This window comes from Typopeltis vanoorti, chromosome 7 (genome assembly GCF_054136105.1).
Source record: "Typopeltis vanoorti isolate ZY-2024b chromosome 7, IOZ_Tvanoo_1.0, whole genome shotgun sequence".
Classification (NCBI taxonomy): domain Eukaryota; kingdom Metazoa; phylum Arthropoda; class Arachnida; order Uropygi; family Thelyphonidae; genus Typopeltis; species Typopeltis vanoorti.
This window is the reverse complement of record NC_143555.1, coordinates 60,842,186-60,868,412: the sequence shown is the minus strand read 5'-3', so window position 1 is coordinate 60,868,412 and position 26,227 is coordinate 60,842,186. Positions and strand designations below refer to the sequence as shown.

At 37.5% G+C, this 26,227-nt stretch overlaps 1 protein-coding gene across 2 annotated transcripts in view; it reads left to right on the top strand.

Moving 5' to 3' along the window:
* Positions 1-26,227, top strand: part of mesh (sushi domain containing 2 mesh) — a 373,145-nt gene that overhangs the window by 221,453 nt on the left and 125,465 nt on the right. For both annotated transcript variants that reach the window (XM_090395295.1, XM_090395296.1), the window contains exon 17: positions 9,424-9,584. In XM_090395295.1, the coding sequence (XP_090251421.1) occupies positions 9,424-9,584 (161 nt within the window). The remainder of the gene's footprint in view (positions 1-9,423; positions 9,585-26,227) is intronic.

Below are 26,227 nucleotides of genomic sequence, written 5' to 3'. Positions count from 1 at the left end.
GAAGCAAATTAAAAAGCTGCCATGAAATCCTTAGGGATCTGATGCTAGTCCCAACCTGGATAAAGGAGGAGAGTTGGTCAGATGAGTGTCGATGCTCTGACTGTAAAGAAAAAACATGATTGTTATCTGATGCATATATTCTTATTCTACTTTATCTATGAGTTGCCTTGGGCTTGCACTATGTGCAGGGTCAGCTAGACTTGCAAACACTTGCAGGTGCAAACTTGACTTGTTTGTCTGTTTGCTTAATTGGGAAATGGAGTAAAGCCAGGTTTAAAATAGCTTGGTATCTTTAACATTTATTATGCCCAAGGTAAAATACTTACTACATTTATATCTCCTCCTGAGATTTTTATTTAATAAGGTTAAAACACCTTATGGTAACTTGTTCTGGTAAAATACTTATAAGCTCTGTATTACTAAAATCTTGGTATTTCTAGCCTGGCTCCCACTGATGAGACCTCAATGGGGGGTTGGAACTGGTGGGGGCTGGCCTTGAGAGGCTCTGCTTGGGGATAGGTTTTTGCCTGTCTCTGAGTAGGGCCACCACTGAGATTATGGCTCTGGCTGGTGGTGGGGTGAGCCTGCCACTGGGTAGAGCCAACGCTGAGAAGTTCTTCTTGGTGACAGGGTGAGCCTGTCACTGAGTGGAACAATGCTGAGTTGGACGGTCTTTCAGCCACTATTGAGTGGTCTAGGGATTGTCCTAATTTTTAGACAGCTCTTTACTTAAATACACCTCAATAAAGGTCGAAACCGGTCTGGGTAGTGGCCCCTTGCCTTTAATACAAAGCATCATACATCTCCTCCAGGAGATGTGCTTTGCATTAAGGGTAAATATTAAGATTAGTGATCAGAGCTTATTCTACTTTTACTATGAGTTGCCTTGGTCTTGCAATACGTGCAGGGTCAGCTAGACATGCAGGCGCAAACTTAACTTGTTTGTCTGTTTACTTACTTGGGAAATGGAGTAAAACCAGGTTTAAAATAGCTTGGTATCTTTAACATTTAAAGGCCCATTGTTTTTGCCAGGGAACCAGGGCGAACAGCGAAAAGTCAGCTACTGGAACAAATCTGAAAGCACACCCCAATTCAATATCACCAGAGTTAAAGATCGGTACTATCAACATAAGAAGCCTGAATGGCAAAGAAATGGAGCTAGCTGAGGAATTAGATAAGTACCAGATTGACATAATAGGGGTGACTGAAACAAAAAAGACAAAAACTGGTGAGATCTTTCTGAGCAAAATACAAAATGTTATATTCAGGCAATGACAGTTAAGGAAAAAGAAGGAGTAGCCATACTATTCAACACAAAAGACGAGGCAAATCTTCTTGAATGGCAAGCAGTCTCAAGTATAGTGATGTGGGCAAATATCAGAATGGGGAATTGGACAATGAGACATATTTGTGCCTATGGTCCCACAGAAGGATCTACTAAAGTAGAAGTGGAGGAAAAAAGGAAAAGTTAGTCCTTGTTGGGGATCTAAATAGCAGAGTAGGAAATGATTGTCTGACATACAAAAATATTTTGAGAAAATTTGGAGAAAAGACCAAAGCTAATGATAATGGCAAATACCTGTTGGATTTCTGTTCAGGACATGGACTAGTTATTACTAACACACCATGTTCCAACATAAAAATGTGCAAATTCACATGGAGAGAAGAGACAAGGAATAAGAAAAGTCTAATTGACTATGTTATTGTTGATAGTGATGTTTTCTCCCTGGTGCAGGACACCAGAGTGTACAGAGGATTTGAAATTGGAATTGATCACTATTTAGTCTTGAGTAGGATAAAATTGAATTTCATATTCAAAAGAATAACATGTAAGAAAGTTTTAAAGTGAATAAAAGTTGAGCAGCTCTCAGATGTGAACTGTAGACTAAAATACACAAACATTATTCAAGAAAATAAAAGAGTTTGCGAACAGGAACCAAACCTGGAGATTCAGTGCCAAATCCTGAAGAAAACATTGATTGATTCAGCCAGAGAGGCATGTGGTGAGGTTGTCTGCGATGGTAGAAAGATCAGAATCCTATGGTGGATATAGGAAGTTAAAGAGGCAGTGAAGGAAAAGAAGAAAGCATATCAAAAGTTCCTTGCAAATAAGTCAGCTTGTGTTCTTAGAGAATACAGAGACAAATGTAAGAAAGCTAAAGACTATGTAAAACTAGCTAAACAAAAGTCATGGGAGGACTTTGGCAAGAACATAGAAAATAAATATCAAGACGGTGGTAAGATATTCTGGAGGTTGTTGAAGAAGCTTAGAAATGGAGGAAAGAGTGCTGTAAAAGGAGTTAGAGATGATAAACGTGACATGAAAACAGGAGAAAAAGATATCCTTGAAATAGGAAGTAATTACTTCGTAAAATTGCTAAATGAAACAAGCAGTGATGATGACTAAATGATGACAGCACAGTGGTAAAAAAACACTCAACAGGCATGCAGTCTGGAATACATATCCATACTTGAAGTAGAAAAAGCCATCAAAGGCTTGAAATGTGGAAAGGCAGCAGGAGTAGATGATATTCGACCAGAAATGCTGAAGTATGGTGGTATAAGAGTCTTACAGTGGCTGCACTGCATAGTCCAGAAAGCCTGGACAGAGGGACGAATTCCCGATGATTGGAGTAGAGCTCTCATAGTACCCATATATAAAAAGGGAAATAAAACTGAATGTGAGAATTACAGAGGTATTTCCCTACTGAGTGTTCCTGGCAAGATTTATGCCAGTATACTTGAGAAATGGTTGAGAAGAATTGTGGAAGAAAAGCTTGGTGAAGAACAAGCTGGATTCAGGCCAAATAAGAGTCTGTCAGGATCAGATCTTCACTTTACGACAAATAGTTGAGAAATCATGGGAATATAACAAAAATCTGTATTTAAGTTTTGTCGATCTGGAAAAGGCATACGACAAGGTGCCGAGAGAGAAGCTATTCAATATGCTGCAGTTATATGGTGTCAGTGGGGCATTATATCAAGCAATACTTAGTCTTTAGTTGAGTTGCAAGTCAGCAGTTAATGTCTGGTGTGAGACATCATCATCATCATCAAATTCCTGCCATGTACCCTCAAGGGGTGTACAGGATATAACAGTACTACATGAAAAAATTACATCATTACTAACTTCCTATCTACAATTTTCCTCCAAATCATTCTGTTACTTGTCAAGACTCCAACATTATCAGATCTTATATTTCTATTGTCTAAGGCACTTTGTACCGTATCAATCCACCTATATCTTGGTCTTCCTCTGGGTCGTTTTCCTGCCAACCTCGCAGAGAACACTTGTTTTGCTAATCTTTCTCAACCCCAGTACTACCTTACCCCAGGACACTGGGGTAAGGTAGTACTGGGGTTGAGCTGCGAGTTACCCATGTTGTACTACCTTACCCCAGTCCTGAAGACATTTTCAGGCGCAAACTTTGTTTGCTCTCACTGGGATAAAGGATTAAACTAAATTTATCATAGTCTAACCTAGTGAAAAATAAACTTTCAACATCTTTCTCTAAATCCAGAGTAATTAAATAAAAAAAAAAAAAAGGTGGCAAACCTTTTGGCAACTCCTCTAGGTAAAGATGACCTTGCTACTGCTTCTGCCTGGTATCTCCAACTCTGGGCCTGGCTCCCACTGAAGAGACCTCAATAAAGGTCGAAACTAGTCTGGTTAGTGGCCAATCCCTTAATGCATAACAGTATACATATCCACAAGGAGATGTGTTTTGCATTAGGGGAGATATAATGGGATAGGAGTGTTGGTAGCTTGCTCCACCTTTGCTGCCAGTTGCCTGGTGTTGTACTACTTACCCAGGTAAGATAGTATAACACTATATTCAGTCCTGAAGATATTTTCAGGCACAAACTTTGTTTGCTCTCACTGGGTTAAAGGATTAAAATAAATTTATCATAGTTTATTTATCAGTTTCTGTTTCCTTTCAGTATTCTACTTTTCTATCCAACCCCTGATCGCTTGATTGGTATCATGGATCTTGTTGATCCAGGCAACGTCCAAGCTGTCATGTTGTAGCTGTTGATCGTATTCTTGGAGTTTTCATCTGAAGTCTCGGTGGGTGCATATGAAACAGGTTATTGTTGTTTTTGGGTTTATTATGGTGATTATTTCATCAGAGACTTTGGAGACAGATGAGATGTTCTCAGATTTGGTCCTCAGGATTTGAAGGGGGATAAATTAACTGTGAAAAGGGTACAGAGGCAGATAACAAAGATGGTTTCAGGTCTGTACAATGTTAGTTATGAGGATTGGCTGAGGAAATGTGGACTGCAGAGTTTAGTAGATAGAAGGAGGAGAGGTGATATGATTGAGACTTTTAAACTGTTGAGAGGTAATTATAGGATTGACACTGGGGAGTTCTTTTGCTTGGTAGAACAGGGGGGAGTGAGGACAAGGGTACCATCCCTGGAAGTTATGAAAGGAAGCTGTGAGCAAGAGGGTGAGGAGTGGTTTCTTTGCATGGAAGGTGGTTGAACCATGGAATGCATTGCCTGATAGAGTGGTCAGAGCATGAAAGGTCAATGAGTTCAAGTAGTGGTATGATAGACTTTGTGTTTTCTAGGAAGGACCTCCTAGAGGTGGCATTCAGGCCACCGTGGAGTCTTTTGACTCCACGGTGGCCTGAATCATAATAATAAATATAATAATAATAAATACAATCATTATCAAATTCTCTTGTCCTGATCTTGCCTGTCTTCACTGAATAAACTGCACCCCCTCATGTTCTGTTTTATATAAGAATATCTTCCATCAACCATGCTTCACTACTGCCAATAAGTTCTACTTCAGCTGAATTTACCAACCCTTCACCTTTCATTAATGCTTGTAGCAGTTGTGAACATTCATGATAGCTAGATACCGTGCTGATCAGCATTAAGAATTTTAAAACCTAATGTGTTCAGATAAATAGCCCAAGTTGATTGCCCAATAAAATTTCCTACCTTGCCTCTGCTGCTGTCATCACCTTTCTTTACTGACAAAACTAATCCTGCCATGCTATCACTCTTTCTCTCTCATTTTTCATTACAATTGTAATTTCAACCTCGTACCTTAATTTATATATCTAAGCTGTCATGTCACCATTCACTCTTGCACTGAACAAGAGTTTTTCCAAGCACCTGACACCAAATATGTTTAAGTGTAATAGATTCTGCAAGTGCAAATCCTTTTGTCCACTAAAGTCACCTGATATATCAACATGCTACACACTATTCATTTTTTTAAAGTTATATGGTGGTCAGCATCCATTGTATAGAATTTATAGAGACAAAAACATGTGTTAGAGCAATTACAGTTAAGAAAATAACACTTGATGTTTCGACCTTTTTATCACGTCATCATCAGAAAGCATATATATGAACACAAGCTACATGATGCTACACAGTATGCTAAATTAGACTGTGTTGCAAATTTTTTTACACTAGCCTGACCTCTGATAAGAAAATTTAAGATAAAATAAAATTTTAAAAAATTAGAATAAGTATAATAATATACAGAGGATAAAAAAAAAAGTACAGTAGAACTACATCAAATGCATCTCTACAGTTCTGTCATCTTCAGCTTTTCTTGTGTTAGAGTTCTGCCATCAAGTTCTGGAAGCTATACAGGTTGTAGATGCTATATAAAATTGCCACATTAAATTTCCCTTCACTCTGGTAAAACAGGCCTGTCATATGCACTCCAGACCTGTCAAAGAATTAACTGGAAAGGCACAAAGTCCTTTTAGAAAAATTTTAGGAAAACTTGTGAGATGCTAATTCATCATCTTGATCTCAACAAGAATGATGGATTAGTAATTCCAAGAATCTGGAAGACCCATCTACACCTATACAGAATCCAGAACTTGAGGCAGAAATCTAATACAAGAAAACCTGAAGGTAACAGTGCTATAAAGATGCATTTGATATAGTTCCACTGTAATTTTTTTATTATACTCTGTATATTATTATACTTATTATATATAAAAAAAAAAATTTATTTAATTATTTATTATATTTTCTCTTATTTATTTTTTGTTACCAGAGTCAGGCTAGTGTAAAAGATTAACAAAGCAGTCAGATTTAGTGTACTTATGTGTAGTGTCTTGTAGCTTGTCTTGTTCATATATATATATATTTTTTCTTAATTGTAAGTAATGTAATCGCTCAAACGTGTGTTTTTGTTTCCATAAATTCTACACATTGAATACTACACACCATTTCACCTGCACAGTCCTTGCATCAAATCATTTCAATCTCACCTTACTCATGTTATACCTTGGCAACAAAATTATGATCTTGAAATTGCTTTTCTTTTTCATTTCATTCAGCAACTATTTTATATATTCTCTCTCTCTCTCTCTCTGTCTCTTATGCTCCTCTTAAGTCATCATCATTAAATTTCTGATATGTACTCTCAATGTGTGTACAGGAGATTGTGATATAGCACTGCATGAAAAATTTACATTTTATTACTAACTTCCTGTTGACAGTTTTACTCCAAATTAGTCTTATCTGTCAGAATTCCGATGTCTAATTGATGACCCCTCTTTCACAGATCGCCATTTTCTGCATTATGTCTCTGCTACAGATATTTCTGTTGGTGTGCCCTTCAGAAGATCTATCATCTATCGTGCCCACTAATTTTGCTGAACATAAAACAACATAAGCAACAATAAATTAAAGATGCCAAGAAATTATATTCTTGGTTTGATATTTTATCCAAGTGTAAGTAACAAAATTTGCACCTGAAGTATTTTCAGGACTGGGCAACTCGTATATAGAAGCTAATGACTTCACATCACTTGCCTTATTAACCCATAATGCAAAGCACATCTCCTTACGGACATGTATATTGCTATGCCTTATGGGAAGGGGTCACTACCCAGACCAGTTTTGACCTTTATTGAGCTCTCATCAGTGAGAGCCAGACTCAGAGGTGATACCAAGATTGAAGTAATGCAGAAGTCATATTTCCATATACGAGTAGCCGAAAGGTGCCATGCATTTCACATAGTTGTTGGAAGTTTTTTCACTTGGTTATACTATAAATTAATGATGCCAAGAAATTATATTTTTGGTTTAATCCTTTATCCAAGTGTAAGCAAACAAAGTTTGCACCTGAAGTATTTTCAGGACTGGACACAGCTATCTCTAATCCAGAGTATTTTAATAATGTGTGACACCTTTTGACTGCTTGTATATGGAAATATGACTTCTGCATTACTTCAACCTTGGTATCACCTCTGGGTCTGGCTCCCGCTGATGAGACCTCAATAAAGGTCGAAACTGGTTTTGGGTAGTGACCCTTCCGATAAGGCATAGCATTATACATGTCCATAAGGAGACGTACCCTGCATTATGGGATACTAAGGCATGTGATCTGAAGTCATTAGTTTCTATATACAAATTGCCCAGTCCTGAAAATACTTCAGGTGCAAATAAATGTGCTGTGGTCACATAAACAGAATGGAAGAGAAAAGGATATTGAAATAGGTGTTTGACCAAGGTGGTAGGAAATAGACTCAATCAAGCTAGCAAACTGCATCAAACACCTACATCTGGGTCTATTTCCTACCACCTTGGCCAAACACCTATTTCAATATCTGATGAGATATTGAAATAGGCTCCCACTGATGAGACCTCAATGAAGGTCAAAACCAGTCTGGGTGGTGACCCTTCCCATAAGGCATAGCATTATACATGTCCGTAAGGAGATGTGCTTTGTGCATTATGGGTTAATAAGGCAAGTGATGTGAAGTCATTAGCTTCTATATACGAGTTGTCCAGTCCTGAAAATACTTCAGGTGCAAACTTTGTTTGCTTACACTTGGAGAAAGGATTAAACCAAGAATATAATTTCTTTGCATCTTTAATGGTTAATATACCTGCTCTCCAACAACAGGCCATGGGTTTGAATTCTCCCATTTGCTAGCTTGATTGGCAGAATAGTTAATATACCTGCTCTCCAACCGGCAGGCAATGGGTTTGAATTCTCCCATGGATGTGGGTAATTGTTTTTAGGTGGGAGATAATTCATGCGTTGTGCCCTTCAATTGGAAAAGGCCTAAGTTTGATTCTTGTCATGACAAGAGGAATCTGTTTTTTCAGTTCAAGGTGAGTTAGCTGATTTCATACAGAGGTAGGAGGGTTTTATCCCTGAAACTTGGGTTTTTTCATCCTGCATACAAACAAATCAGCCTTGAGAAAACGAGCAATTTACAGACGAAAAAATACTAGTGGTGGTGAGCAGTAGATGGCATTGGTGCAGTTCCCTGTAGGTGGTGGATTTAGTGGTGGAGACGGAGAGCTGTAGAGTAGATGCACTCCCTGTCTTTCTATTCCTTGGAGGTGTCACATAATAATAATAATACTAATAATAATAATTCCATTGCCCGCTCTGAGGCTACCATCACCCTGCTTTCCTTACTTGAAGCCTGGAATGGCTTGAAAATGTTTCATGTTTGGTCTCTACAGCATGTTTTCTGAATTAAAAAAGGTGGGTAACTCCTTTTATTCCCTTATAGGGAATAGGTGAGGCCATTTTAGCCCTTTTGAGACTGAGTAAGCAGTTCAGTCTCCATCAGTAGCCAATCAGAGATAGCTGGCCCAAGACTATCACTAATTTTAATCCACATCATGTGAACAGACTGGCAAATAAGTGCTACCATCTCTTGGTCCCTGACTCCAACACATATGTTATTGTCCAAAGTAGTGTGAATCCTATAGTTGATTTTCTTGCTTTTACAGGAAGAAAACTAGAATTGAACCTCAGTCTTTCTTTGGGCAGCCTAGTACTGAGGAAGTAAATGCCACTTCTACTGTAGCTACACAGGTTTGGATTATGTAAAAAATTAAATAAAATATACTGTAGGTTTACAGTGTCTCATGGATAGGAGTCTCATTAAATAAAAAAGTGCTCTTTAAGACTGAAATATATAAGACCTGGCAGTGTTGCAGGTTCTTAAAAGTAGTAGATTAAGTGGAGAAAAGTATTGATAGGAAGTTAATAATAATGTAAACTTAATTATGTTGTACTGTCATAGGTTTCTGTTCTCCCCCATCTTGAGGTATACATATCAAAATTTGATGAAGATTTAATACAGTTTATATTATCCAGATATATCATCCAAAACATGAAACTATAATAACCTTCAGTAAGACAAAGTATGGGTAAACTGAATTATTTACATAATTTTTGTTTACTCATCTACTAGAATCAACTCATGGATGAGTTAATTTAAATGAATACTTTTAGCAATTCATTTTAACATACTAGCAGAACAGTAGCCTGCCTGAAATTATATAATTGGCACTCCCCAAAATTTAAATATTTGGTTTATACAGGCATTAATGAAATCATTGTAATTAGGAAAAAAAACATTAACAATGCTCCTTTTTAATAGTTGTGTTATAAATATTGAATTCTAGGGCGATTAACAGAATTGGACCAGCCTGGGATTGGTGAATCACTCTTTTATCATGATACTATACAGTATTCTGAGTATGATGATAGGTCTTTTGAGCCTGAGTTTGGTAGTCCTCCACCTATTACAGTAAAATTTAACTATAGTGAAACAGAAATAAACAAGGTAAATATATTCAAATTGTGTTTTTTATTTTAGTCTCCCAGTTTATTTATTTTTACTATAAATTAATAGTAACTAATTTCCATTTAACTGTGTAATTAATCTTCTATAAAACATTAAGCTTTAGTTGCAAAAACATAAGTGAAATTAGTTACTTATGTAATCTCATAGAGGATGTCCTCATATTTTCTCTTATTATCATCATCATCATCATCTTCATTGTCATCAAGGAATTGCCAGGCATGTGGAAGTTTCAGTGTGGATGGGTATGGAACTAAAGAACCATAAAAAAATGGGAAATTTGAAAGAAAAAAATCATTAGGACTTGGTAGGTATGCAGTATTTGAAAACAGTTATTCTAACCTGTATTGCATTGCAGAAGAATAAACAAGGATCAGAGTGAAATGCTTGTACTGATAAATAGTATAATTATAAAAATTCCCTCCTTTCCAGCCCAGTCTCACTTCTGCACAAATAGATCATCCAAAACATGAATAATAACAAAAGTACAAATTGCAGACAAAGAGAATAACATGTTTAGTGAGGAAGTCAAAATCTGTAATTTTAAGAGAAATCGTAATTTTTTTTTTTACATTATTTAATCAGTAAAGAAAAAAAATCAATTTAACCAAAATGAATATTTCAAAATTAGTCTACAGATTTTTTTTTCACTAGTAACCCATTCAAATTGGCTTTTTTTCCCTTCAAGCAATACACTTTTTTATTTTTTAGGTTTATAAAAATTTCATATTTGATATATACATATTCCACATTTAATACACTTTTGTAGTAAAAATACCAGTCTAGCTATACTCTCTAACCTAAAGGCTAAGGGTTCTAATCTCACCGTGGCACAGACATATGTGAATATCTTTAGGTAGATGAATTTTATCTAGCAAGAAACCACTACCCTACTTGACCGAGTGACCTCTCCTTCAAGAAAAAATGTAGGGTTTGCCACTCCATTTGATGAAACACTAACTGAAAAGTTACAGCTGATTGAGATAAATAATATATTGGCGATTTAGACAGCGGCTGACTGAATGGTAGACTTCAGTATGTTATTGTTGAATATGTTTAATGAAATTAATATTATACTTTCAATTTTACTAAACATACTTAACAATAATATACTGATGTCTACCATTCAGCCAGCCACTGTCTAAATTGACAATATATTATTTATTATCAGGATCTCTGTGGAATCGCAAAACTCATTGTTGGAAGCCCACCCTAGAAATCACAGTCTATCATAACACTCCTTGAACTCATTGACCATTTGTACTCTCACCACTCTATCAGGCAATGCATACCACAGTTCAACCACCCTCCATACAAAGAAACCATTTCTCACCCTCTGGCTTACTACTTCCTTTTGCAACTTCCAGGGATGGCCCCCCCTTTCCTTGCTCCTTCCCTCTTGTTCCATCAATTGTAAGAACTCCTCAGTGTCAATCCTGTGACTACCTCTCAACAGTTTAAAAGTCTCAATCATATCACCTCTCCTTCTATCTATCAAACTTTGCAATCTACATTCCCTCAGTCTATCTTCAAAACTAACATTATACAATCCTGATATCTCTGCCTCTACACTATTTCCAAGGTTAATTTATCCTTTTATTTGAGCACTGCAATCCTGATGTTGTCTGAACAGGGCTTTATACAATGGAATGACAACTCTTTTACCTCTGCTGGTCATTGTCCTTCTCAGTCTTGCAGCAATCCTCTGGCTTACCTTCACCACCTCTGCAATATGTTCCCTGAATTTTAGGTTTCTATCAATCATCATCCCCCCCAAAATAATTCCTTGCCTTCCCCTACTTCCTACAGTACAGTTCCTCCAACAGAGCATGCATTCTCCCATTGATGTACCCCAAATTTCAAGACTTTACATTTAGCTGAATTAAATTTACACCTCATTCCTTTGCTCATCAGTCCATTTTATTCAAATCCTCCTGAATGGCTTCCACATCTGCACTATTACTAATAACTCTTCCCACCTTCACATCATCTGCAAACAACTGAATATCTCCCTGCAATCTGTTGCCAATGTCATTGATATAAAAGTTAAACCATGTTTTAAACAGTAAAACATGGTCCCACTTTTACCCATATACAGTACTGTTGCACTATAGGTTGATCAACCAACCTCTCGTGTATGGACTCAGCATTAAAAAAAAAAAAAAAAAAAAGAGTACCGAGTCCTGTGGGACCGCACTTGTGACCTTCTGCTTCCTTGATACAGTCCCATTATACACAACTCTCTGATACCTATCAGACAGCCGGTCTCCAATCTAATTAACAAAGCTAATATCCAAACCCATGTGTTGCAACTTAAATATCAGCTTGTCAAGTGGCACCCTATCAAATGGCTTTGTAAAAAAAAAAAAAACCGGCAGGATATGCCTTTCCCTCGTTGACTTCTCTTATTACTTTATTATAAAAGTTATATTAATGAAAAGTATAATATCAATTTTACATGACATTTGGTAATGAAATATGTTATTATCAGTGGTGTCGCATGCCCATTTTGGTTGGTTGTGCTATCGTGCTTATGCAACCTGCACTACAAAATTCATGTCAGCTTGACCACATGACTGCATTTTTATCGATGTAAGAAAGTTTTAAGAGTATATAGCACATCAGTGCTCATCTTAATTGATCTAATGCAATTAATTGTAGGAATAACTTTGAATACTTTAATTATCAATTAATTGTAACCAAATCTGCACAGGGGGGGGGTACAATATGTTTGTTTTAAGATACTGTATATTAGAAAACAGTAATGAAAGAGAATACTATATTTGTTTGATATATTTGAATTACTCAAAGATATAAAATTTGGTTCCAAATTTTATATCTTTGAGTAATTTTATATCTTTGGGGAACCAGGGATGCTATCACAACACTACGGATATTGGGGGAAAGAATGATTGAGTGCAATAAAGATTTATATCTATGTGCTTTGTGGACTATGGAAAAGCTTTCAATAACATTAATCACTCTGTTTTATTTGATATTTTGCATAAAATAGGAATAGATAAAAATATCATGAGAATTTTGTTCAGAATATACAAAACTCAAGAAGCCAGGGTCAGATTTGAAGGAGAGGATACTGAATGGATCCCCCATAAGAAAGGGTGTGGGATGTCCCCACTCCTTTTTAATATCTATAGTGAATGGATGATAAGGGAGGCCTTAGAAGATCTGAAGTATGGAATAAAGATAAACAGACATCTGATAAATAATATAAGATATGCAGATGACATTGTACTTACAAGCGAAACAGAGGAAAGCTTGCAAAGAATTTTAAACAGACTGAACAGGATTGGAAATGAAAGATATAAAATGAAAATAAACATTCAGAAGACAAAAGTGATGAAGATTTCAAGGAAAGGAAATGGAAATTATGGGATGGAAATCATTTTGAACGGACAAAGAATAGAAAATGTAAAAAGTTTTGAATACCTTGGGAGTTCTTGGGAGTTGGATAACAGAACACAATAGATCTGATTATGAAATAAGAACAGAATTAAAAAAGCAAACACAGCATTTTTCCAAATATACCACATATTAGGAAACAGAAATCTTAACAAACAGTTAAAAGTAAGAATTCTCAAGACAATGATCTGGAGCGTGGGGACATATGGAGGTGAGTCCTGGACGATCAATAAGATCATCCAGGATGAGTGACCTATTGAATGCATTTGAAATGTGGTGCTTGAGAAAAATGGGTCGTATCAGCTGGACTGAAAGAGTGAGGCAATGAAGAGGTTCTTAAAAGATTCAAAATGAAAAGAGACTGTTGTGTCGGAAATAACTGGCCCACTCTGTGTCCGCCATTTGTTTCAGCCACAACATGAGAAAATACTCACTTGGGATAAAGACATGCTTAAGCTCTCAAGAGCAAAGGCATAGAAGCAATGAATAAAGTGTAATTTGAGAGTATAGCAATTTAATCAATAATATTATTGTAAGGTAATTCAAAAGCTATGTTAGAAATCATGCCCGATACAAGGGAAGTTATGTTAAGTGATCTCAGAGTTGTTAACCAATCATTGGAGGGTCTCATCATTATGTATCAGTCCATGACACAGCAGAAAAATCCAAGATGTCATCCGGTAACCCCTGCAGTAAGAGTTCCATTAAGAAGGCTGCCGAGTAAAGAACATGACCGTATGAGAGAATCAAAGACGGCTGTGTGAGTGACGTAGACTGAGAGAGAGGGCGCTCGCTGCCATGATATAAAGGCGGTGCGCTCTTCAAACGCTCTCTTGTTTCCTGCATTTTTCCTGTGTGCCAGTGAGAAGGCCATGAAGGCTGAGGATGCTTGTCGCCGGTTTCCAGCAATCCTCCACGTTGTAGTGGGTTCCGTTACGTACTAGTCATCCAACTGTACAACGAGGAACCAGCAGACAGGGCCATTGGTGAGTTACCACCAATGTGACTACTTCGAAGGATTCAATACTTCGAAAGGATTGAGTAAAGAAAGACAGCGCAAACAACAAGGAAGTCTTGCCATATCTGTGGAAAGATCAGCCATAAAACCAAGGGACAACTTCGCTAAGGAGATTAACCGGTAAGGCAAATATTTCTTACCCTATATGCATAAGAAGTGCTGTATAAACCAGTGTGAACAACGAGAAAGGGGAAAACCTTAAGCATAGCCCTGCTTGACCCGACTAGGAGACCCGTTTAGGACTGAACGTCTTGTTGGGACCTTCCTGCTGTGACTTATGAAAGTGTGTATGTGTGAACTTTTGATGGAACAGTTCAAGGAACGAAGTGTTATATGAAATGCATTGATTGAAGGTACTACTTTGTACATTGAGCCTGTGAATTGCATAAATCTTATAGCAAGGAGATTAACTCTCATAAGATTTGTAATTAATAAGATTGAGCAAAAATATCATGTATAAATTTGAATAACTTAGTATTGCCAGAACTAACATAATAACAGAAGTATCATTCAATCTTAGAGCAAACCACTGAAGTAACATTGATTAAATAATGCTTCCAAGTTATGATTGCATAACCCTGTATTTTAAGAGGTACGTAAGAGAGATTGAATGAGCTCATTGCATGTGTGCAGAAATGTATTTCTTGTATATTAATACCATTGCTTGATCTCTGTTAGATCCTGAATGGAGAACTTTACAAGTAAATTCTTTATTCAGGATTTAACATGATATTTACTACTAATTATGGAGATATCTGCACATCAGCTAATAATTATGAAGTATTATTTTATGTTATGTAATAATGTGTAGTCCATGTGTGCCATATAGTGAGAGTTATTCCTGCATGACTGAAATGAGAAGCAGAGAAATTTGTGTCAAAATAGTAAGAATTGTGTAAAGGAATTGTTAAGTTATTTGTAATTCCCATTAAGCTGTCTAGTACATTATGAAATTCTGAGAAAAATTATAAATAGTAATCTGGAATAATCACATATAATCTGTATGAGTCGAGCGTAGCGATGGAGGCTATACTTATGCGGAAAATGATGTCAGAACGGCTACCCGGAATAATGTAAGCTAACAGATTAGGGAGAGTATAGGATCACCCAAGGGGCATGAAGAAAGGGGTTCGTGGGTGAAAACCACATTGAATAGAGGGTGCCTGAAAAGGGTGAATAAAAGACGAAGTGCGCCATTTTAGAGGGCTTCTTTTTCCTTTTGGTTCCTGGATTCGAGTTTTAGGATATTTGTTGGGGGAGTCGTGAGAGAGCGGTGGATCGACTACAGTGATGACAGATGGTGGTTCTTTTCTTGAGAATGCTTGAAGATTTCCAAGTGGAGCTGATCACGATATGACGGCCTATGCAGAATCGAGCCTTAGCAGAATATCCCATCGGAGATAGTTTCTTGCAGAGTGATAGACAACACGCCACAGTCGGAAACGATTAAAAGAAAAGCGTAGTGCATTGCCAGGTGAAAAGACAGCCGAAGAATATATAGTTAGGTAACCCAGATCTACATGAGATGGCAGCACGAAATCTGAAAGGATCCGGTAATATAAAGATTTTCGTTCTATGTTAAAAAATCGCTTTGAATAATAAAAAATTGTGTATACTTTAAACTAAAGGACACTAGTAGAGAACTTTTAAGTGAGAATTGATTGAATTAATTAAGATCCTGCGAAACAAACAAGAATTGTTGACAGGCAGTATTTTGATTGTGAATGGCTAGGCTTGCTTGATGAAATTTAGAATTAAGATATATATTAGGAGAGTATTCATGAAAGTGTTCAATGCGTGTTCTGTGAATGACTTGTGAAAGGAATTATAACCTAGTAGTATTATTATTATTAAACAAGACCACATGGAGTCAAAGACTCATCTAGGAGGTCCTTTTATCTCACACACATCTCATCATACCGGGTCTTAAACACATTCAAACTCCTTGCAGACACCACACTCTCAGGCAAGGCATTCCAATCATTCACAGCTCTGCACGAAAAAAACCTGCCTCTCACTCCCCTACTCACACCCTCTTTATATAGTTTCCAGGGATGACCTCTGGTTCTCCCCTGATCTCCCACTATTCGCTGTAGAACTTCTCCACCATTGATCCTATAACAACCCCTTACCAACTTCTAGGTCTCTATCATATTTCCCCTCTTCCTTCTCTCCCCTAGACTCTGCAAATTACATCTTTTCAATCTTTCCTCATACTCGACATTCCAGAGGTCAGAAACTACCTTAGTCAGTCGCCTTTGGACCCTTTCCAACATCTCTTCATCCTTCTGAAAACCAGGTGACCAAATCTGGGCACAATAGTCCATGTGTGGCCTAATCAAAGCCTTATACAATGGAACAAGAATCTCCCTACTTCTACACGTCAGTGTCCTCCTCATCATTCCCAGAAGTCTTTGTGTTGTCTTCACAATTTTGGCGATGTGTCCCCTAAATTTTAGATCCTTATCCACTATCACTCCCAGATCTCTTATTTCGTCTACTTCCAACAATATATTCTCACCAAGCATAAATTCTGCATCCCATCTTTGTTTTCCAAATTTTAAAACCTTACATTTTGCAACATTGAACTCATTTGCTTGCCCAATCACTCAATTTATTCAAGTCTTCTTGCAAGGCCACAACATCTTCACTACTCTTTATGGTTCATCCCAACTTTGCATCATCTGCAAACAACTGAATATCTCCATCCAAATCTTCGCCAATATCATTAATATATAAGTTAAATAGTAATGGCCCTAAAACAGATCCCTGAGGCACTCCACTAGTGACTTTCCTTTTCCTGGATATTGCACCCCCATACACAACTTATTGATACCTATCAGATAGCCAGTCTCCAATCCAATGCACTAATCTAATATCCAACCCCATCTGCTCTAGTTTGACTGTCAACTTATCATGAGGTACTCTATCAAAAGCTTTTGCGAAATCCAAGTATATTACTGTGTATACTTCTCCTCTGTCCAAGGAAGCAGTCACTTTATTGTAATAAGTAAGTAGATTACTAAAACACGACCTCCCTTTAGCAAATCCATGCTGTCCATCAAAGATTATACCATTGTTGTCAACCCAACTCTGGATCCTAGTTCTCACAAGCTTCTCCAACAACTTAACCACAACACCTGACACACAGATAGGCCTATAGTTTGATGCTTGAGTTCGATCACCTCCTTTATGAAGTGGCACAATCTTGCCCTCCTTCCACTCTTTAGGGACTTGACCAAGTGCAAGACTCGTATTAAAAAAATATGTCAAGGCAGGTGTCAACTCTCTGGCACATTCCTTCAGAATACGCGGTGATATATTATCAAGTCCCACAGCCTTATTTACATCTTGTTTACTCAACTCCCCAAACACCTCTACTCAACTCCTTACACTTATGCTTCAAACACCTCTACTCAACTCCTTACTATTATGCTTACACTTAATCTTATCCTTTCGTAATTGAAGGATTTAGCATACTCAGATGCATTGTGATTTAGTATGTGATCGAACTCAAGCATCAAACTATAGGCCTATCTGTGTGTCAGGTGTTGTGGTTAAGTTGTTGGAGAAGCTTGTGAGAACTAGGATCCAGAGTTGGGTTGACAACAATGGTATAATCTTTGATGGACAGCATGGATTTGCTAAAGGGAGGTCGTGTTTTAGTAATCTACTTACTTATTACAATAAAGTGACAGCTTCCTTGGACAGAGGAGAAGGATACACAGTAATATACTTGGATTTAGCATACTCAGATGCATTGTGATTTAGTATGAACCTTAACTTAGAGTAAATTTTGATCCATTGAATAATTGAAATTTCTTAACTGTAAATGTTTTATGTTTTTCCAATAAACATGTTTTGTACCTTATACCTGAGTTTATGCCTGAGTACGAATTCAAACCACCACTTATGAAATAGAACCTTTTGGTGGGAAGTAATTTAGATATAATTGCTTAAGTGAGATTTGAGTCCTGACTGCTAACTGAATTTGCACAGCGCTAGCGTGAGATTAATTATTGTGTGTATCCCTTTTGAATTTAGAATTATTTCCCTGAACAAGAGTCCTCTGTTACAGGATATTGGCTGGTGCAGCATAATATAAATTTGGCCAATATCCGAAGAGGAGATAAATCTGAATTAATATTTTAAGGGCACGACAGTAAATTAGAAGGATGGCTATTTAGAGGTGAAACTAGGTTAATATAGGGTAAGCAGATGACATAACAATATATATAACAATGAAACAGAGAAATATAACACCTCCTTCGACCAATGGCATAGCTAAAGCTTCTTCCACCCAGGGTGGTCCCTGAGTTAGCCGCCCCTCTCAATGCACACCACAAATACTACAAAAAGTCAAAATGATGTATAGGGAGATAAATTAAAACACCATGTTTATTTTTGAAGTAAAACTTTAATTTCAACATTCTAAAATGTTATTTTTCTTGCTTTTCCGTTAGCAAAATCGTCGATGACATTGTCGAAGTTTGTTTCATCATTCAGTTGCTGTTCTATAGACAGTATGGCAAGATTTCTTAAACCTAAAGTGCTGCCAGGGGTGGACCACCCCCTCCACCTCCCCCAGCTACGACTGCCTTCGACTACAATACTGTTTCCCATTATAAATATGGGCAAAAAAGAAAAAGTCATAAATTTATCAAAAATTATATATTAAAAACTTGTCTATATAAAAACTTGCTTACCATGTCAGTTCACACTTCATGCATGCAAAAACAGATGAAACTCAGAAAAGAAAAACAGCAACTTGTGACAAATGACAATATTCAGTTTGATTGGTTGATGCTTCCATGTGTTATTGTGTCAGAGCTCTCCCTGCCTTGCCTTGCCTTCTGAGTGGTTCAAAACTACTATAATGCTAAGAATTGACCCACTGTACCATCTGTACATCTTTTCAAAGGGCTGAAAGGTGTATATATTTTTAATGCACACCTGGCCTATTAATGCAAATGTGATGCAATGTTTATGCATCAAAGTGTCCTCTGCATGGAGTATTAGTATATTATGTTTACTTTTGGGAATCATCTGAAGTCTGGAAACAATTAGGGGAGTCTTTAATGGGAATAAATGCAAAAGTATAATGTCATTGATTTGCTATTCTGTGGATGAGCACCACACATCTAGCACATCCTGAATATTTGCCCATGGTTATTATTATTATTATTACTACATGATCATTTCATAGTTCATAATCTTTTCATCCCAAAATGCATAACTTTACACTTTGCCCAACACTATTCAGTATATTTAAATCATCCTGCAGGAGAGCTTCCTTAGTTCATTAGCATTGACATCCTTTTGCTTAGAAATACCAAAAAGATGACAAGCACCTTTATATGGTATTTTCAGTATAAGATGAGGCATCTACTCTCTTATATGGTTGCAGGGGGTTTTCATCTCAGAAAATTAGATTTTTCATCCTGCAAAACATGCAAACCAGCCAGAATAGATTCAATTAACAGAAATAATACAATGGTCTTAAAGCCTTAGTTGCTTTGACCATAATTTCATTATAGTCCCCTCCTCCTCCTCAGATTATTCCCATTATCATCAATGTACAAATTAAACAGCAATATACAAAATAAGCATCTCAAATACAAAATAATGTGATACACCACTTATCACCTTCCTTCTTGATTTGACTCCATCATATACTACTCATTAGGCATCTGAAACAAGACCTGAAACACTGCTATAGAAATGAAAACTCTTGGGAAAATTGTGGGAAAAACAAAATTCAATGAGGTCAAAAATGAAGCTGTATGCAAAACATTGTGCATCTTGCAACCAGTGATTTAATGGATATTAATCTTGAAAAAGGAAAAAAAAAAAAGATAGAATAATTACATCTATAGAAAAAAAAAACCTAATTACTAGAAGACCATGAAAGTGGTGGAATGATGGATTTCAGTAAACTTCTATCCTTGTCACCAGCTTCATATTGATCCCAACATTTACTTATATTTGCATAATAGGGTGCTTTGCAGGTCTAGTTATACCATGGTGCAACCATTTCTCTTATCCAACTCACCTATCATTTAATTGTGTAAATGAAGTATATCTACCTCCTTCACAAAGTCATGCTGCCCTCCCCCCAGACTATAATATTCTTATCTACCCATTTCTGAATTCTGCCTTTAACCAACTTTTCCAGTACCTTAAGTATCACTCCTGAGAAAGTGATCATTCTATAATTTAATGCTTGGGGTTTTCTTTATGTAAAGGAACTATTGTCTTCTTTCCACTCACTTAGACCTATTCATCTAGCCAATATTTCCAGGCGGTAAAATGAGTAGAATGATTGAGGCATTGAATATGAGGCGGGAGCGAGCAAAAGAGTTAATTGTATTAATTGGTACAAATGATTTGAGAGAGAACAAAGAGCATGTCAAAACGAATGTCAGGAGACTGCTTGGAAAGATAAAAGAGAATAGTGTGACAGGAAGGGTAGTCAGTGTGTTGCCTAGGTATGATTGTGGTGAAATGAGGCGGAGAGCAAGGATTATGAATGATATTCTGGCTGAAATGTGTGAGGAGATGGGAGTACAGTTTGTTAATGTGTGGAATGAGTTTGAGGGACGAAGTGAGCCGTATGGGAGCGATGGACTGCATTTGAGTGGTTATGGTGTGAGTCGCTTGGAGAGACTGCTGCTGGAAAGTAGAGAAGTGAATAGAGAGAATGAATCAGATCGAGAGGGGGGAGTGATGTGGAAGAGCAGGAGAGTAAGACAGGAGAGATTGAAGAAGTGGAAATGAATGGGGAAGTGAGAGGTATGAGTATAGAAAATGAGAGAATGGGTGTGCAAGAGGAGCAGGGAAATGGGGAGGCTCAGGGTGGAGAGGAGTACACAGCGTAAGAAAGGTGGATGCTCCAAGTGGAGGGGTGAGAGCATGTGTAGGCAGGAAAGTAATGGGATGACCAGGGATCAAGAGGAAACAGATGGAATCGCAAAGGGTTCTAAAATGAAGAAGCAGAAAAGGAAATGGCCCCAGTCCAGCATGGAGAGATCACATCGAGGAGTGAGTGGTTTCAGTGGAACTAGCTGTAGATCCAGAAATGAGTTGTTGTGTTTGTATACCAATGCTAGAAGTATAAGAAACAAGGCGGATGAAATGGTTGCACTAATTGCGTCTGTGCACTCAGAGATTGTCGGAATAAGTGAGACATGGTTAGATGAGGACGACATCCTGACAGGAATAGAGATGGAAAGGTATGATGTGTTTCGTGAGGATAGAAGGGGTAAAAAGGGAGGGGGAGTGCTATTGATGATAGAGAAAGAGTTATGTCCATACAAGGTAGAGATGCAAGAGGGAAATAGGGCCAGTGGTTTTGAGGCAGTATGGTGTGAGATAGAGGTGAATAGAATCAAATACTTGGTGGGATGTTGTTATAGACCTGGTAATGTGGATGGTGGTTATATTGAAATGTATAGTCAAATAAGCCAAGCAAATAAGAAAAGGGTGATCATTATGGGTGATTTTAATTATGGCAATATATAGACTGGAATGAAGAGATAGCAACTGGAAGTAAAGAAAATGAGTTTCTTGCGTTTTTGAGGGATAATACCGTTTTTGAGGGATAAATAGTATGTAACAGAGGGCACACGAGGATTAAGGGTCTTGGATTTGGTCATCTCATCGGAGGATATAATTATCAATGAGGTGTCAAATCATCCACCAATTGGTGAAAGTGACCATGAGGTGATTACCTGGGTTGTTGCCAGCAGTGCAAGCACCCCTGTGAAAAAACGGTATATGTGGAACTACAAGGGTGGGGGGGGGGGTGATTATGAAGAGCACAGGAGACAGCTTGCAGGTGTAGCATGGAATGAGGAGTTAGCTGGAAAAGGGATCAATGCAGCTTGGGGGATTTTCAAAAACTATTTAGTAGATGCAATGTCTAAATGTATACCATGGATGAGAAGGTTAAATAAGGTAGGTGTGAAATGGATGAATAAAGAGATTAAGCATGCAATACAGAGAAAAAGGGCATTGTGGAGGCAGCATAAGAGAAGTGGAAGTAACCAATTTCATGAGGTCTACAAAGACCAGGCAAGGAGGGTGACTTGGTTGGTGAGAGTAGCTAAAGAGAGGTATGAACAGCAGTTAGGTAATGAAGATAAAAAGAATCCTAGGGAGTTCTTTCGATATGTAGCCAGCAAAAGAAAGAATGATTATGGAAGGATGACAATGATTGGAGGAAATGGTATAAAGACAGCTGTTGCAGAATGTGTGGTGGAGATACTTAATGAGCAGTTCATAAAGATCTTTCAATCTTGTGAATGTGACTTCATGGAGAGATTAAGAGCATTTGATGATGGGGAGGAGAGACTTACTGTAAGTGAGCAAGAGGTGTTTGGGGAGTTGAGTAAACTAGATGTAAATAAGGCTGTGGGACTTGATAATATATCACCCCGTATTCTGAAGGAATGTGCCAGAGAGTTGACACCTGCCTTGACATATTTTTTTAATACGAGTTTTGCACTTGGTCAAGTTTCTAAGGAATGGAAGGAGGGCAAGATTGTGCCACTTCATAAAGGAGGTGATCGAACTTGAGCATCAAACTATAGGCCTATCTGTGCGTCAGGTGTTGTGGTTAAGTTGTTGGAGAAACTTGTGAGAACTAGGATCCAGAGTTGGGTTGACAACAATGGTATAATCTTTGATGGACAGCATGGATTTGTTAAAGGGAGGTCATGTTTTAGTAATCTACTTACTTATTACAATAAAGTGACTGCTTCCTTGGACAGAGGAGAAGGATACACAGTAATATACTTGGATATTGCAAAAGCTTTTGATAAAGTACCTCATGAGAAGTTGACAGTCACACTAGAGCAGATGGGTTGGATATTAGAGTAGTGCATTGGATTGGAGACTGGCTATCTGATAGGTATCAATAAGTTGTGTATGGGGGTGCAATATCCAGGAAAAGGAAAGTCACTAGTGGAGTGCCTCAGGGGTCTGTTTTAGGGCCATTACTATTTAACTTGTATATTAATGATATTGGTGAAGATTTGGATGGAGATATTCAGTTGTTTGCAGATGATGCAAAGTTGGGACGAACCATAAAAAGTAGTGAAGATGTTGTGGCCTTACAAGAAGACTTGAATAAATTGAGTGATTGGGCACAGAAATGGGGATGTGTGTTTAATGCTGCAAAATGTAAGATTTTAAAATTTGGAAAACAAAGATGGGATGCAGAATTTATGCTTGGTGAGAATGTATTGTTGGAAGTAGAGGAAATAAGAGATCTGGGGGGTAATAGTGGATAAGGATCTAAAATTTAGGGGACACATCGCCAAAATTGTGAAGACAACACAAAGACTTCTGGGAATGATGCAGAGGACACTGACGTGTAGAAGTAGGGAGATTCTTGTTCCATTGTATAAGGCTTTGATTAGGCCACACATGGACTATTGTGCCCAGATTTGGTCACCTGGTTTTCAGAAGGATGAAGAGATGTTGGAAAGGGTCCAAAGGCAACTGACTAAGGTAGTTTCTGGCCTCTGGAATGTCGAGTATGAGGAAAGATTGAAAAGATGTAATTTGCAGAGTCTAGTGGAGAGAAGGAAGAGGGGAGATATGATAGAGACCTAGAAGTTGGTAAGGGGTTGTTATAGGATCAGTGGTGGAGAAGTTCTACAGAGAATAGTGGGAGATCAGGGGAAAACCAGAGGTCATCCCTAGAAACTGTATAAAGAGGGTGTGAGTAGGGGGAGTGAGAGGCAGGTTTTTTTCGTGCAGAGTTGTGAGTGATTTGAATGCCTTGCCTGAGAGTGTGGTGTCTGCAAAGAGTTTGAATGTGTTTAAGACACGGTATGATGAGATGTGTGTGAGATAAAAGGACCTCCTAGATGAGTCTTTGATTCCATGGGGTCTTGTTTAATAATAATAATAATATTCCTCCAATCCCATGGCTATATTCACATTGAAATTCTCAACATTAAGCCTAAATACTTCATGCTCATCTACCTCTATTCTAATATCTATTCTTGTTGTATCAGTAATTTTATTAATTTCATCTGAGATGATACATATTATTATTAACATCAGACCTCCATGGAGTCAAGAGGTACATGGAAGGTACATACTCTTATACACAGTGCCCATCGAACTGTACTTTAAACTCATTCAATGTATCCACATTCACCACACTGTCAGGCAATGCATTCCACTTACCAACCACTCTTAATGCAAAGAACCTGATCCTTATGCTCTTGCTCACACCTTCCTTATACACTTTTAGGATGGCCCCCTTCTCCCATTCTGTGAAAAATTTCTTCCACATTAACCTGGTAACAATCCCTTACCAACTTAAATGTCTCACTCATATTCCCTCACCTCCTCCTATTCATGAGGCTTTTCAAACTGCATTCCTTCAATGCATCTTCATATCGCTACCTTAATCAGTCTTCTCTGAACCCTTTCTAATATATTCTTATCATCATGAAAACTAGGAGACCAAATTTGTACACAATACTCCATGAGGCCTGATCAGAGCCTTTTACAATGGAACCATAACCTCTTGAATTCAGCATGTTAAGGTCCTCTGCATCATTGCCATAATCTGATATAATGGTTTCACAACTTGTGCAATGTGACCTATGAACTTCAGATCCTTGTCCACTACCACTCCAGGTTTTGTGTATCCTCAACCTCTTCCAAAATTTCCCTACCAAGTTCCATATACTTTGCATCCCATTGTTGCCTACCAAATTAACCTTACAATTTTCAACATTGAATTGATGGTTGTACACACTTGCCCACTCATACGATCTATTTGGATCCGCCTGTAAGGCCACAACATCTGCTTGATTCCTCATCACTCTCTCCAGATTTAAATTATCTGCAAATAGTTGTATATCTCCAGTTAAACCCATCCCATTATCATGGATATACAAATTAAATAACAATGGCCACAAAACAAACCCCTGTGGCACACCACTAGTGACTTTTCTCCTCCAGGATACTGCATCCCATATACAACTTGCTGATACTTATATAACAGCCATTTGCTAGTCTAGCTCATTGATCTAGCATCCATTCCCATCTGTTTTATTTTAGTTAACAACTTGTGGTGCATCAGTTCTACTAAATGCCTTTGCAAAATCTAAGTATACCACTATATATATGCATCTAGTACAATACATTTGTCACCTTGTTATAGTACATAAGTAAATTTGTAACACATAACTCCATTTAATATGCTGACAAGCAGAAAATATACTCCACAATTTGTCAAAACTAGTAAGCTAAGGCTGACTTCCTTTAACATTCCTTTAAGAGACATGGTGATAGTCATCAAGCTAACTCCTCATATGCCACTTTCTTGCTCACCATAAATCATCTCCCATTTCCTCTAAATTTCAGCTTCTGATTTCATGCTGATTCGGATGAAACATCATGATGAACTGCTCACTGAATAGCTCTACTAACTATGACATTTGCAGCAGTTAAAAATCTCCACCTTTCATCCATTAAAATCATCTTGTGATAATCGTTCTTCTTTCTACTCGCCATTTGTATATTTGCATTGCAAAGCGATTACTCCATAATTCAGCTCTTTTTTCTGCCACCTCTCCTCTTGACCATTCATTAAATAATTTCCATAACCATTCTTCCTTCTACTTCCTATTCCTCAATGAGAAGTCAACATATTATATATAAATAGATATAGTCTTGAAGATACTTCTCATGCAAACATGTAATCCTCACACTTGAGTAAGAATTAAAACCAGAACATAATTTCTTGTCTAGTATAATCCACTGTATAACCAAGCAAAAAATCTCTCTACAACTTTCTCTGATCCAGAGTATTTTAATAATATAGTGTTACACTATTTTATTGTGTGTGTGTGTGTGTGTGTGTGTGTGTGTGTGTGTGTGTGTGTGTGTGTGTGTGTGTGTGTGTGTGTGTAAACGACTTTTGCATTGATTCAACCTTACTATCCTCCTGGCCCTGGCTTCACTTATGAAACCTCAATATAGGTAGAGACCCTTCCCATAATGAATAGCAATATACTCATCCTAAAAGGAAGTGTGCTTTGTATTATGGGATACTTAAGCAATTGATGTGAAGTCAATGGCCTTTATATATAAGTAGATATAGCTCTCAAGTACTTCCTTGCACAAATGTAGGTTTAATCCTTACATTTGTGTAAGGATT